This window comes from Gigantopelta aegis, chromosome 10 (genome assembly GCF_016097555.1).
Source record: "Gigantopelta aegis isolate Gae_Host chromosome 10, Gae_host_genome, whole genome shotgun sequence".
NCBI lineage: Eukaryota > Metazoa > Mollusca > Gastropoda > Neomphalida > Peltospiridae > Gigantopelta > Gigantopelta aegis.
This window is the reverse complement of record NC_054708.1, coordinates 34,093,842-34,106,467: the sequence shown is the minus strand read 5'-3', so window position 1 is coordinate 34,106,467 and position 12,626 is coordinate 34,093,842. Positions and strand designations below refer to the sequence as shown.

General features: G+C 40.0%; 1 protein-coding gene across 1 annotated transcript; it reads right to left on the bottom strand.

The window, feature by feature from the left end:
- Positions 1-1,087: 1,087 nt before the first annotated feature.
- On the bottom strand, positions 1,088-9,771 carry LOC121384355 (2'-5'-oligoadenylate synthase 1A-like). The gene is made up of 7 exons (XM_041514716.1): positions 9,527-9,771; positions 8,215-8,267; positions 6,477-6,701; positions 5,724-6,024; positions 3,826-3,989; positions 2,804-2,997; positions 1,088-1,498 (listed from the first exon to the last, which is right to left on the bottom strand). The coding sequence occupies exons 1-7, from the start codon at positions 9,570-9,572 to the stop codon at positions 1,375-1,377; spliced, it is 1,107 nt and encodes a 368-aa protein (XP_041370650.1). The 5' UTR covers positions 9,573-9,771; the 3' UTR covers positions 1,088-1,374.
- Positions 9,772-12,626: the final 2,855 nt, after the last annotated feature.

Sequence of the window (12,626 nt, the reverse complement as noted above, 5' to 3'; positions counted from 1 at the left end):
ACATCAAATCTATATACAATGTACATAAGTAATCCAGGTGGTGACGTAAAGAATGATTATGTTATCAATAATACAGAAAGCAAGAGAGTGGTGTCCGAATTGAACGAAAATGCCCGAATCAGGTCAGGTCAGGTCATAGGACTTTACGTGCACATTCAGAGCAAGCTGTTGTGTGTGTGGTGTGTGTGTGTGTGTGTGTGTGTGTGTGTGTGTGTGTGTGGGGTAATGGTGCTATGGAATTTTGAATGGCGCAAGAATTATGCCAAAAGAGAAAAGGTGCGCAAGTTTGATTGAGGAATTTGGGCGCAATTTTGAACGGTCGGTCAAAAAGAAAGTTCCGGAGCTAATATAGGTTTTGACATTAGTGAATCGAGAGTAGCTCGTTAATTATCGAATCAGCATAACAAATTTGTTTTATATTAGCATTACTGCCAAAGAGCTATATTAGGTTTGCAAAGAATCACTACGCATTTTTACATTGATTACAACTAATTTTGCTATCTAATTAAAATTAGCTCCACTGGTTAATTACTATTACCTGTGGATCTAACAGCACCCAGTTGGAGCTCATATCCAGTTGACCTTTCATTCGACCAATCAAAAGCTTACTTGCAAAATCATGCCAGTAATTTGAATTTGAAAACATTCGGGATTATGCCGAGGGTATACGAAATGATTCGGGTGAATAAGTATGCCGGACACTAATTTCAATATAAAATTTTATATAAAATTTGTTTCAAGACGAAACTAAAAAACAAAACAAAAACATGATGGTATAGCCATAAAATATGTTTATACTAGTATACAATCCAGAGTTTATTACCCCCCCCCCCCCCCCCCCCCCCCCCCCCCCCCCCCCAACCCCCCCCCCCCCCCTCCCCCCCCCCCCCCCCCCCCCCCCCCCCCCCCCCCCCCCCCCCCCCCCCCCCACTGCCCCCCCCCCCCCCCCCCCCCGTTTCTTAATGTTGAAATAGACCAACAAGTTCGCCTATTGCATAAATAGTCTCGCTCGATATTTTTTAGAATTTGTATTCTCCCGAATAACGCTATAAAAGGCGAAGTGTAATTGGTCGATATTTAAATTGTTATTTATAGATGAAATGTCACCTGGACATGACAGTCCACGCAATGCTGTTAGATCTATTGGTAGACCAGTAGAGATAATTTTAATCAGATTGCTAATTTTGCGTGTTGAATGATGGAAATACATTGTCAAAAGGCCTCAGTTTAGCGCACTTCGCCCAAATATCTCCATCGTTTTTGCCCGAATTTGATGATTTGTTCCAGCACCAGGAGGGCAGTTGCCCCCCCCCCCCCCCCCACCTCGTCTCGTACCCTTATGAATATATTCAAGACACGGTGATGGTGGTAATATTAGTTTGTAGAGTCCAAGTAATCGAGAGCTTCTTTTGCCAATCTGGATACGATTTTAGCGTTATGGACGTTCGGAGCTGTGTTCATATATGGATTCGATGGACACAGAACATGTGGCACTTCACTAAAAGAAAATTAAAAATTAAAAAAATTAAACAATCGTATAATATAACAGAAACATAAAGCACTTCAATGAAAAATCAAATTCAACAAACATGAAACGTGAATAATAATAATTTTAAAAGATAATGTTAAAGTGGTTACCCTGACTTTGTAATAATTTTAAGTGGTTTTTGGAAAAAACCCGCAGTTTTTCATTATCAAAATTACAATTTACTTACAATGTTTTGTTTAGAATATCAAGATCTCTATAACTAAAGCATTTCTGGACAACGTAGTGTTTTGTAGTATCTCAGTAATTTCATACATAATATACGAATACAATATTTTTTACAACGGCCAAACCAGATTAGAAAATATTCAGCCAAAGGTAATTTCTAATGTATTTAACATATAAAACAGAAGAAAAGAAAGAAGGAAATAGCAGTATATATGTTTCTGTTTTGGGGGAGGGGGACATATCTCTTTCTAAGGATGAAAACTCTGGATAATCCCATTAAAGACGTGACACATAATTAGCAGAATATAAATAATATACAATAAATATATTATATTATCTAGGGATGAAAACTCAGGACAATGCCAGCCATTAAAGACGTGACACATAATTAGCAGAATATAAATAATATACAATAAATATATTATAATATATTACAAATTCCATAGACGACAATGTGTGGCTAAAACTCCTACCTGCAGCGTATCTATCGACATACACACCACGGATATAAATACTACCCAGTAGCGTAGAAATGTACAAAAAAGTGTGTGTGTGTGTGTGGGGGGGGGGGGGGGGGGGGGGGGGGGCACACTTTTACACTATTATAAAGCAAATATAAAGCAAAATATCTGGTAAGTGTGGAGGGGCACATGCCCCCCTTGCCCCCCCCCCCCCCCCCCCCTCGCTTCCTACGCCAGTGCTACTGCCCTTCACCCTTGAAGTGAATCAGAAAACATTGGGGGTCAAGGTACGCATTTCAGAAATAACGGGTAGCGTCTATGACTCTCCTAGTTCCGCACAACATTTGAGTACTTTTTTTTACAGGTACCTCATATATGTTTCAAGCACAAAGCTACTTGACACAGTGGTACTAGATGAAATAAATTTACATACATTTTTTGCCTAGGTGAAACTAATTTTTGTTACAACCAACACACTCACATTTATCACTAATCACGGGACTTGTGGTGTTAATGTCTCTATCAAAAGTTCGGTGTACCTCGAACTTTGACACAGAGCCGGAAGTTATTTGGTTTAGTACTACCTATTACCACTAATACACCAACTACTACTAACTGGGTTACTAACTTTGTTTTCGCATTACGATACAAGGTGACGTCGTAGTTGTTGTTGAACACTATTTTCAAACCGTCACATCTGGCGAGCACCCGGAAGACGTCTTTGCATCGCTCGTCGATGTCGAAGTCACGTTCTGGGTGTTCCCGCTGGACGTGGATGACCACCAGCTCGAGGAAATACGATCGAACCGGAACATCGTTAACCTGGAATACTGAACTGATCAACTAACTACTACTACAGACGAGTCTCTGTCTCTGTCTGTCTGTCTCTGTCTGTCTGTCTCTCTCTCTCTCTCTCTCTCTCTCTCTCTCTCTCTCTCTCTCTCTCTCTCTCTCTCTCTCTCTCTCTCTCTCTCTCTCTCACCTCTCTCTTTCTATCTATTTCTCCCTCCCTCTTTTCCTCTCACCACTATCTTCTTTTTTCTCTATAAATGGGGTTAACGCATCCCACTGAAAAAGCACTAGCGTGATGCGCAATCGCCTGAGATCGATCCCCATTGGTGTGCCCACTGGGCTCTTTGTCGTTCCAGTCAGTGCACCACGACTGGTCGGCAATAGGAGTTGTATACGACGAGAATCGAGTTGTAAGAGTGATCAGACTAGCATACTGGACAGTCGTAGAAGTCGTGAGAGCAGAAAGTTGGCCAACTCCGTCGTGACAGTTGGTAGTCTGAGAATAGCATAACGAACACTAGAGCAGGGCGCACATTAAGTCAATACTTTTCGTAATGTGCAAGGCGAGCTGCTTCCCTCTATTTAGCAAATTTAAAATGGCGGGCAAATTCTTTATGTTGTCGATGGAAGATTTATTTTGTTAATCATGCAAGTACTTCAATCGGGATTTAGTGAGTATGGTAGGTTATACATTTTTGATCTGTGTGTCCATCTGTTGCACTACTTCAGTTGAAAAATGGTTGAAACATGGTGCCACAAGTTTTGAATACCAGCTATATATATAGGGTATGTAACTCTATTCGGACGTAGAAAGAACCACATTTTCTACGCCCCTTCGGACTAAACGAACACACCTACCTTGGCCCAGTGTTTCATAAACTGAATGAGATCTTTCACTTTAGCCGAGGCCGTGGCCTCCTGGACAAACTTGAGCTGAAGTGGAGACAAACTGGCTGAGAAATATCGCCGCAGGTTATCGTCAACAGAGTCCATTTCTTCGTAAATTTTCTTGATTGAACCAACTGCAATTAACAATTAATTGGTTTTGTTTCTGTTTTTGTTTTTATTCACAGATATCCCGTTTTAAATAACTGTCCCAGTCTAGTCTAGGTAAACTGGGACTAGAGGTCTACATGGCCCAAGAATGATGTTAGTTTAAAAAACAAAAACAAAAACACACACACACACACACACACACACACACACACACACACACCCCCCCCCCCCCCCCCCCCCCCAAATAAAACAAATAAAAATAAAATACTATGGCAATTTTAAATAACCTGGTATTACTAGAGAAAGTAATTGTATAACACTGAATATGAGACCTCGGTAAACAAAGAGAAACAATATATTAATCATTTAACAAAGACCAGTATTCATTTCATTCCAAATAAACGGTATCGTAAATGTCGTACAGCAAATGTGTTTAGCTTATACTGTGGATTAAAATTTTGTTTGTTTGTTTGTTTGTTTGTTTTGTTTAACGACACCACTAAAGCACATTGATTAGTTAATGTTAAACATTTTGGTAATTCTGACTCGTAGTCATCAGAGGAAATCCGCTACATTTTTCCTAATGCAGAAAGGGATATTTTATATGCACTTTCCCACAGACAGGAAAGCACATGCCACGGCCATTGTCCAGTTGTGGTGCACTGGTTGGAACGAGAGAAAAACCTCCAATCAGCTGAATGGATGCATCGAGGTGGTTCGATCCTGCGACGCAATCACCTCAAGACAGCACTCAACCGACTGAGCTAAATCCCGCCTCGAAAGTTTATGTTGCAGTCATTGTTTGCTGTTACTATTTATTTGTTATGATAATTCACGAGGTAAGTTTAATATCCTATTTATTACCCATAATTAATATTAATTTATATTCCTCAGCTCATTTGGTTGACGTTCCTGTAAGGTTGTAGTGCGCCAATCGATGATGTTCAAGTGTTACTTCTTGCCTACTGGACAGGGTTATCCAGCTTTTGTACGGTGCTAGAAAAATCTGTCTGACCCTAGGGTTAGATAAATCTGTCCGACCCGAGGGCTAGACGATTTCTACATACGCGTGACGTCATAACTCATGCTTTACGACGATTGCCGTCATAACTCATGGTTTTCAAAATTCTGTTTGCCATTTCACGTTGTATCATTGTTTTAAAAATATTTAAACAAATTAATATTTTCAACATTATATTTATTGGTAAGTTGAACATTACGTATTTATGTCGTTGCACAAGGTGGACTATATTTTTTCCGCGTATGATTAAATGAGTTTGCAGGTGAAATGTATACGAATCGTTCTACAATAAACAGACCGTAGCTTACAAAATTAATGTTTTGTTACTGTAATTAAATAAGCAAGAAAAAAAACCAATCACCGTTGTGAGGTATAGATAAGGTAATTCCAACCCATCGGGACAAAATGTTTTTGTAAGGGCCTCGGTAAACCTTATCTATACCCCACAACAATGATAGATTCTATTAGTCTCACTTGGCGTAACGCCAAGTGGGACGTATCACTTTGATATGTACCAATATATTTTTAACCATATGGGTAATAATAGCTGATTTGTAACAATAAGGCTAACTCATGAGACAGGTGGCTGTATAATACAGGTTAATTTATAATCAGGTCATACGATTTTGGAAAATAGTATGGCTGCCTCTTCAGACATATGACAGCCTAATACAAGTGACTACTTAATACAGGCCAGTTAACAGAAGTGGTCGCCTAAAGAAAGTTTGACTGCAATTACCTGACTTGATGATGTCCACAGCAGGTAACAGGTCGATCTCTCTCGTGTCCTTCTCATCGAGGTCGTTCATGGTCTCCAGTTCAATTGGCACCGCAAATTTTGACTTGTACAGGTGTCTGAATCTTCTAGCCCAGGGCTGTTGTCCATCGTTCACCAGGGTGTCCAGCAGACCCTCCAGACATTCGAGGATGTTGGGCATCACATCTCGCAACTTGCTCACTGTCTCAATACCATTGAGGAATATGACTAAATCGATATCCGACTTGTTCTTCACAGCAGTCGATTTACCCAGAGATCCGCCCTGTGGAGATGGATAGGATAGAACAACAACGGGTACGGTCAAACACAAAAAGTCGTTCTCTAGTCAGACCAAAGTTACAAAACTGATGCGACGATGCGGCTTTAAAAAAATAAAATAAAATAAACATGGAAAAGATCATCAATGTCCATGGTGCCCCCTTCTTTGCCTTGGTACCCTTTAATATTTTTCTAAACACTAGCACGGGGGGGGGGGGGGGGGGGGTGTCTGTACAACCCACAGGTTACTCCTGCAAAACATCGACGTCATACCGCAGGAAAAATACCCCCCTCCCCAAAAAAACAATAACCCCCCCCCCAAAAAAAAAAAAAACCCCTCATGAAACATGTTGATGCGCGAAGATCAAAATCCATGCGCGCGCTGACCATAGACTAGAACTTTATTTTGTTTAGCCTAATTGTCAGTTTGGAAATACGACAATACAGATACCATACCTTGACTATCTTGTTGATGTTGACTTTCTTAAGCTCTCCGGGTGGGAGAACGTCTTTCAGGCAACTCTGGAGGGCAGGATGCAACTTCTGGTGCAAGTACTTGACAACTTTGTCAATGGTCCTCTTGCCTGACTCGAGGAAAAGAGTGTCTGGCTTTATCACCCGGGTTATGTATTTATTCAGGGTCTCCCACAGGTTAATATCAGGTAAAAAGCTACCATTTTCCTGCATTAGAGTAAAACAAAAGATAATAAACACATTTAAACATTTCACTGAAATTCTTAAAGGGACAGTTCTGAGTTTGCAGCCATTGTAGGTAGTACTAAACCAAATAACTTCCGGCTGGGTCAAAGTTTGAGGTGCACCCAACTTTTGATAGAGAAGTGAACACCACAAGTCCTGTGATTGGTGATAAATGTGAGTGTGTTGGTGGTAAAAGAAAATAGTTTCATCTGGGCAAAAAATGTATTGCTTGAAACATGTATGAGGTACCTGTAAAAATAAATAAACCGGGCTTAAGTCGTGTTCACGATGGGTTTCCGATGTCTTTTTTGGCTGTTCGCAACTTGGACGCAATCAGGATTAAGTAGGAATAGATCGGTGTACAATCCATTCTACGATTTGTTAAAGCAAGCAGGATTTGCTGCATGCAGCATTTCCTCCTTGCGACAAAAACATCGGATCGACCACATAGATAGGACGCAGATTAATCTGAGATAACCGCCTACCGACACCCTACCACTCGCAGAATAGTCTGCGTTAAATTGCCATTCGCAGACTAGTCTGCGGAAAGTCTCAGAACAGTCTGCGTTTGATCGGCGAATAAACAAAATAATTTGAATTTTTTCCAGGTTCTTCCAGGTGTTCGCTGAGTGTTCGGCGACAGGACGCAGACTGTTAGCAGATAAGACGCAGACTAGAAAATTCATTTTCCCCCAATTTTTATATTTTTTCCCCCGATCGGTTGCAGACTGTTCGCAGAGTGATTGCTTCCTAACGCAGAATAGTCTGCGATAGGGTAAGGTTTTGTCGAAATCTCAACTTGAACGCAGCGTATTTTTAACGGAAACCCATCGTAAACACGACTTAAGCCCGGTCTCACCGGGCTTATACTAACTACATTTTATTGTTTAGAATACCAGTGTTTGCAGCATTCAGTTGGTCGGAAACATTTTACAATGGTTGTAAACTAAGGACTGTCCCTTTAAAGCAAACATCAAATGACTGTTATGCTGAGTCGTCAAACGAAATATTAAACTGTGTAGTTATGACAATTATATTATAAAAATGTAATATTGTGTTGTGTTGTGATGCGATGTGTTGTGATGTACTGTGTTGTGTTGTGTTGTGATGCGATGTGTTGTGATGTATTGTGTTGCGTTGCGTTGCGTTGCATTATATTACATCAAAATTATCGTATTATGAGCTATGACATTTATATTATAAATATATAATATTGTGTTGTGATGTGATGTGTTGTTCTGCGTTATGCTATGTTGCGTTGCGTTGCTTTGCATTACATTAGATCATATCATGTTAAGAACTCCTACAGAGAACCTATTACTGGATTTTAAGTATGTGTTAAAAAGAATTAATCGATATATGTTAAAAAGAACGAAGTGTGTTATAATAATAAAAACACCAATTGTTATATACATCGGCAAATCTAAAAACAGTTATTCCATTATATGTATGGTAAATGGAAAAAACTATTGTCACAAAATAATAGGAAATTTACCTTATGCTTGCTTTGACGCTTAGATTCACAGACGTGCAAGGAAATTACTAAAACTGTAAGCATACAAGAGAAAATGTTGTAAACAAAAGACCATAATTAGTATTTAGGATTTTCTAACACACCAACACAGGGAAGGAGGGAAATGTTTTATTTTATGACGCACTCAGCACATTTTATTTACGATTATATGGCGTCGGACATATGGTTAAGGACCACACATATACTGAGGGAGAAAACCCGCTGTCGCCACTTCATGGGCTACTCTTTTCGATTAGCAGCAAGGGATCTTTTATATGCACCATCCCATAGACAAGATAGCACATACCACAACCTTTGATGTACCATTCATGGTACAGTGGCTGAAGCGAGAAATAGCCCAATGGGCCCACCAACGGGGATCAATCCCCAACCGACTGTGCATCAAGCGAGCGCTTTACCACTGAACTACATCTCGGCCTCCCAACGCAGGGATAATGTTAAAATGTGTTTTGTTTAACGACACCACTACAACTTATTGTTTAATTAATCATTACTATCAAACATTCTGACACTTAAGTTTTCTGAGGAACCTGTTTTTGTCATTAGCAACCAATGAATCTTTTATATGCAGTTTTGTCACAGACAGTGCAGCATATACCACAGTCTTTAATATATCAGTCGTGGTGCACTGTTAAATAAAAATAAATGTCTTTTTTATATTGGCGTGCGTGCGTGTGTGTGTGTGTGTATGTATGTATGTATGTGTGTGTGCGCGCGTACGAGTGTGCGTGATGGATGGGTGATACTTTGTTTTTAAAATAGTGATCAAATGAGTTCGAAGGAAATGACCAGCCTCGGTGGCGTCGTGGTTAGACCATCGGTCAACAGGCTGGTAGGTACTGGGTTCGGATCCCAGTCGAGGCATGGGATTTTTAATGTGAGTGAGTGCTCCGCAAGGCTCAAAGGGTAGGTGTAAACCACTTGCACCGACCAGTGATCCATAACTGGTTCAACAAAGGCCATGGTTTGTGCTATCCTGCCTGTGGGAAGCGCAAATAAAAGATCCCTTGCTGCTAATCGGAAAGAGTAGCCCATGTAGTGGCGACAGCGGGTTTCCTCTCAAAATCTATGTGGTCCTTAACCATATATCTGACGCCATATAACCGTAAATAAAATGTGTTGAGTACGTCATTAAAATAAAACATTTCGATGGCCTAAACACGACGCCACCGAAGCCGGTCTACTGTAAAATAATGCAAAATTAGAATCTACAAAGCGTACAGTATAACATTATATAAATCGTTACTGTAAATTAGTACGATGTTGTACTTACCTAGCACAAACATGAGACGCTGTGGTGTTACGACCCTGAGACTCATTATCAATAATTCGAGTGTGTGTGTGTTTATACCCACGTGTTCCTTCTCGTCCGCCAACTCGTCTAATACGTGTACACGGAAGATGGCGAGTCTAGGATTTTATTAGGCTGGGGTTTTTTTTTAGACTTAGGCTTTTCCTCGTCTTCATTAATCAGTATTGAGTTTCGCCACGTCCTTCGGAAAATCCTACTTTTCTATGAAACCCATACACTGTCGATCCACATTGAAGCAATGCAGTAACTATGACGTAGCTATTCAGAACGTTTGTAAACTACTGATATTATTCTTAGCAACCGCATTGTGCTCACTTGCTACGCTTTTTTTTTTTTTTGTTAGGTTCATTGTTGGTACAGAACAAAACTGTATTTATCTCAGAGGGGCGGAACGTAGCTCAGTGGTACATTGTTCGCTCGCTGCGCGGTCGGTCTGGGATCGATCTCCCTTGGGCTATTTCTCGTTCCAGCCAGTGCACCACGACTAGTACATTGATGGCCGTGGTATGTGCTATCCTGTCTGTGGGATGGTGCATATCTGTCCATTGAGTAGTTAAACTCCCACTATGTCTGAGAGCCGGTAATGGGAGGCGATCTCAATATCTACCAGCCTTGTGTTCGATGGCTTATTGTTGTTGTTGTTGTTGTTTGTTGGTGTTTTTGTTGTTGTTGTTGTTATTATTATTATTGTTGTTGTTGGTATTATTATGGAATTTTTGTTCCACTTAACCCGCCACGATTAAAAAAAACTTTAAGTTCACTACCACGACGCCACCGAGGCCGGTCTACCTAACCACGACGCCACCGAGGCCGGTTGCATATATAATGAATACTGTTGTATAATGAATACTGCTGAAACTCCCATAAAACATATTTAATAAGAAGTAAACACGATGCTAGTTGGTGTGAGTTTACCTACACTTTCTAACATAACATTTTCTTCTCTTTGAAGACCAAATTACAATGTAAATTAGATATGACATGAAGACTACGTTTCAAATAATCAAATTACCGAGAGTAGCTGGACCGTAGTATGCGTTTAATCAAATTACCGTATTTTTCACATCCAGTAGCCGATATTTAACATATGGTTATTTTGACACAGTCATAGAGAGGAAACCCGTTACATTTTTCACATCCAGTAGCCGATGTTAAATATATGGTCATTTTGACACAGTCATAGAGAGGAAACCCGTTACATTTTTCCATTAGTAGCAACTAACAACTAACCACTAACCATCTGTCTTGGATAGACAAAATACTTGAAATGTGTGTCTAAGCCAGCGTGTTTAGACATTAATTTGATATAAGATTGTTTTTGGTTAACAACACCACTAGAGTGCATTGATTTATTAATCAGGGCGGCTATTGGATGTCAAACATTTGGTAATATTGACACATAGTCTGAGAGGAAACCAATTACATTTGTTTTTCATTAATAGCAAGGGATATTTTATATGCATCGTCCCACAGACAGGATAGCACATACTACGGCCTTTGATATACCAGTCGTGGTACACTGGCTGGAACGAGAAATAGCCCAGTGGGCCCACCGACGTCGATCATTCCGGTCCGATCGCGCATCAAGCGATCACTTTACCACTGGTCACTTTACCACTGGATTAAAACCATGCCTCGACTAGGATCCGAACCCAGTACCTACCATCCCTGTTGACCGATCGCGCCTGGACTATACCACCTGCCTCTAATTGGATAGAAGTATTAATCCAAATTATACCCCACCATGTTGTTTTAAATTATTATTATTACGTGCGATTTATGAAAATTTGTGGAATAAAAAAATGCAAACTTTTAACATTATGATGATTTGTTACTCTGTACAAAGAACAGGCATAATAAACATAAAAATGTTGTCTATTAAAGATTACATTTATCATATTAACATTGCAATATCCACACACAATTTACACTGACAGTTTGAGAGAGAGAGAGAGAGAGAGAGAGAGAGAGAGAGAGAGAGAGAGAGAGAGAGAGAGAGAGAGAGAGAGAGAGTGTATTGAGAGAGAGAGAGAGAGAGAGAGAGAGAGTGTGTGTGTGTGTGTGTGTGTGTGTCGTTTTCTGCTATTATCTACACTGACTATACAAGAATGAATGAATGAATGAATGTTTAACGACACCCCAGCACGACAAATACCTCGGCTACTGGGTGTCAAACTATGGTAATGCAAACAAATAAGGTGATGATCAACATCAATATAAAAATTCAAGATTTAAATAAAAACAGTGTAAAGAATTGTACAAAAATCACAGATAGATACTGACTTTTAAAAATGAATGAATGAATGAATGAATGTTTAACGACACCCAAGCACGAAAAATACATCGGCTATTGGGTGTCAAACTATGGTAATGCAAATAAATAAAGTGATGATCAACATCAATATAAAAATTCAAGACTTAAACAAAAACAGTGTAAAGAACTGTGCAAAAACACAAATATCAGAGAATTTTACGGATACTGAATTTTACTCAAAACTTCGTCCCTGCATCAAAAAGAAGATTTAAAGCTATCACTTTGGTGGTATTTTGTTGACAAACGTAGTTTTATGTTCATTATAGTTACAGGCCAACTCACCAGTCTGCTTTATAAAGGGCGGGACGTAGCCCAGTGGTACAGCACTCGCTCGATGCGCGGTCAGTCTGGTATCGATCCCCGTCGGTGGGTCCATTGGGCTAGATCTCGTTCCAGCCAATGTACCACGACTGGTATATGAAAGGCCGTGGTATGTACTACCCTGTCTGTGGGATGGCGCATATAAAATATCCCTTGCTGCTAATCGAAAAGAGTTGCCCAGGAAGTGGCGACAGCGGGTTTCCTATCTCAATATCTGTGTGGTCCTTAACCATTTGTCTGACGCCATATAACCGTAAATAAACTGTGTTGAGTGCGTCGTTAAATAAAACATTTTCGTTCGTTCCTTCAAACTGGCTATATTAGTGCTTACATAAAAACGTTCACAACGGCAATACTTTCCACTGATGAGTTTCTTTTTGGAGAGAAAACACAAACCACAATAAACCAAATTGTGTTCAAATGAAT

What these genes read in the sequence shown, in the direction of transcription:
- LOC121384355 (XM_041514716.1), bottom strand. Translation starts at nt 9,572, where the DNA reads ATGAGTCTCAGGGTCGTAACACCACAGCGTCTCATGTTTGTGCTAG. An exon ending in AGCGTCAAAGCAAGCATAAG is followed by an intron (nt 6,702 to 8,214) that starts GTAAATTTCCTA and finishes ACTCTAATGCAG; the next exon opens with GAAAATGGTAGCTTTTTACC. An exon ending in TTATGAAACACTGGGCCAAG is followed by an intron (nt 2,998 to 3,825) that starts GTAGGTGTGTTC and finishes TCAGTATTCCAG; the next exon opens with GTTAACGATGTTCCGGTTCG.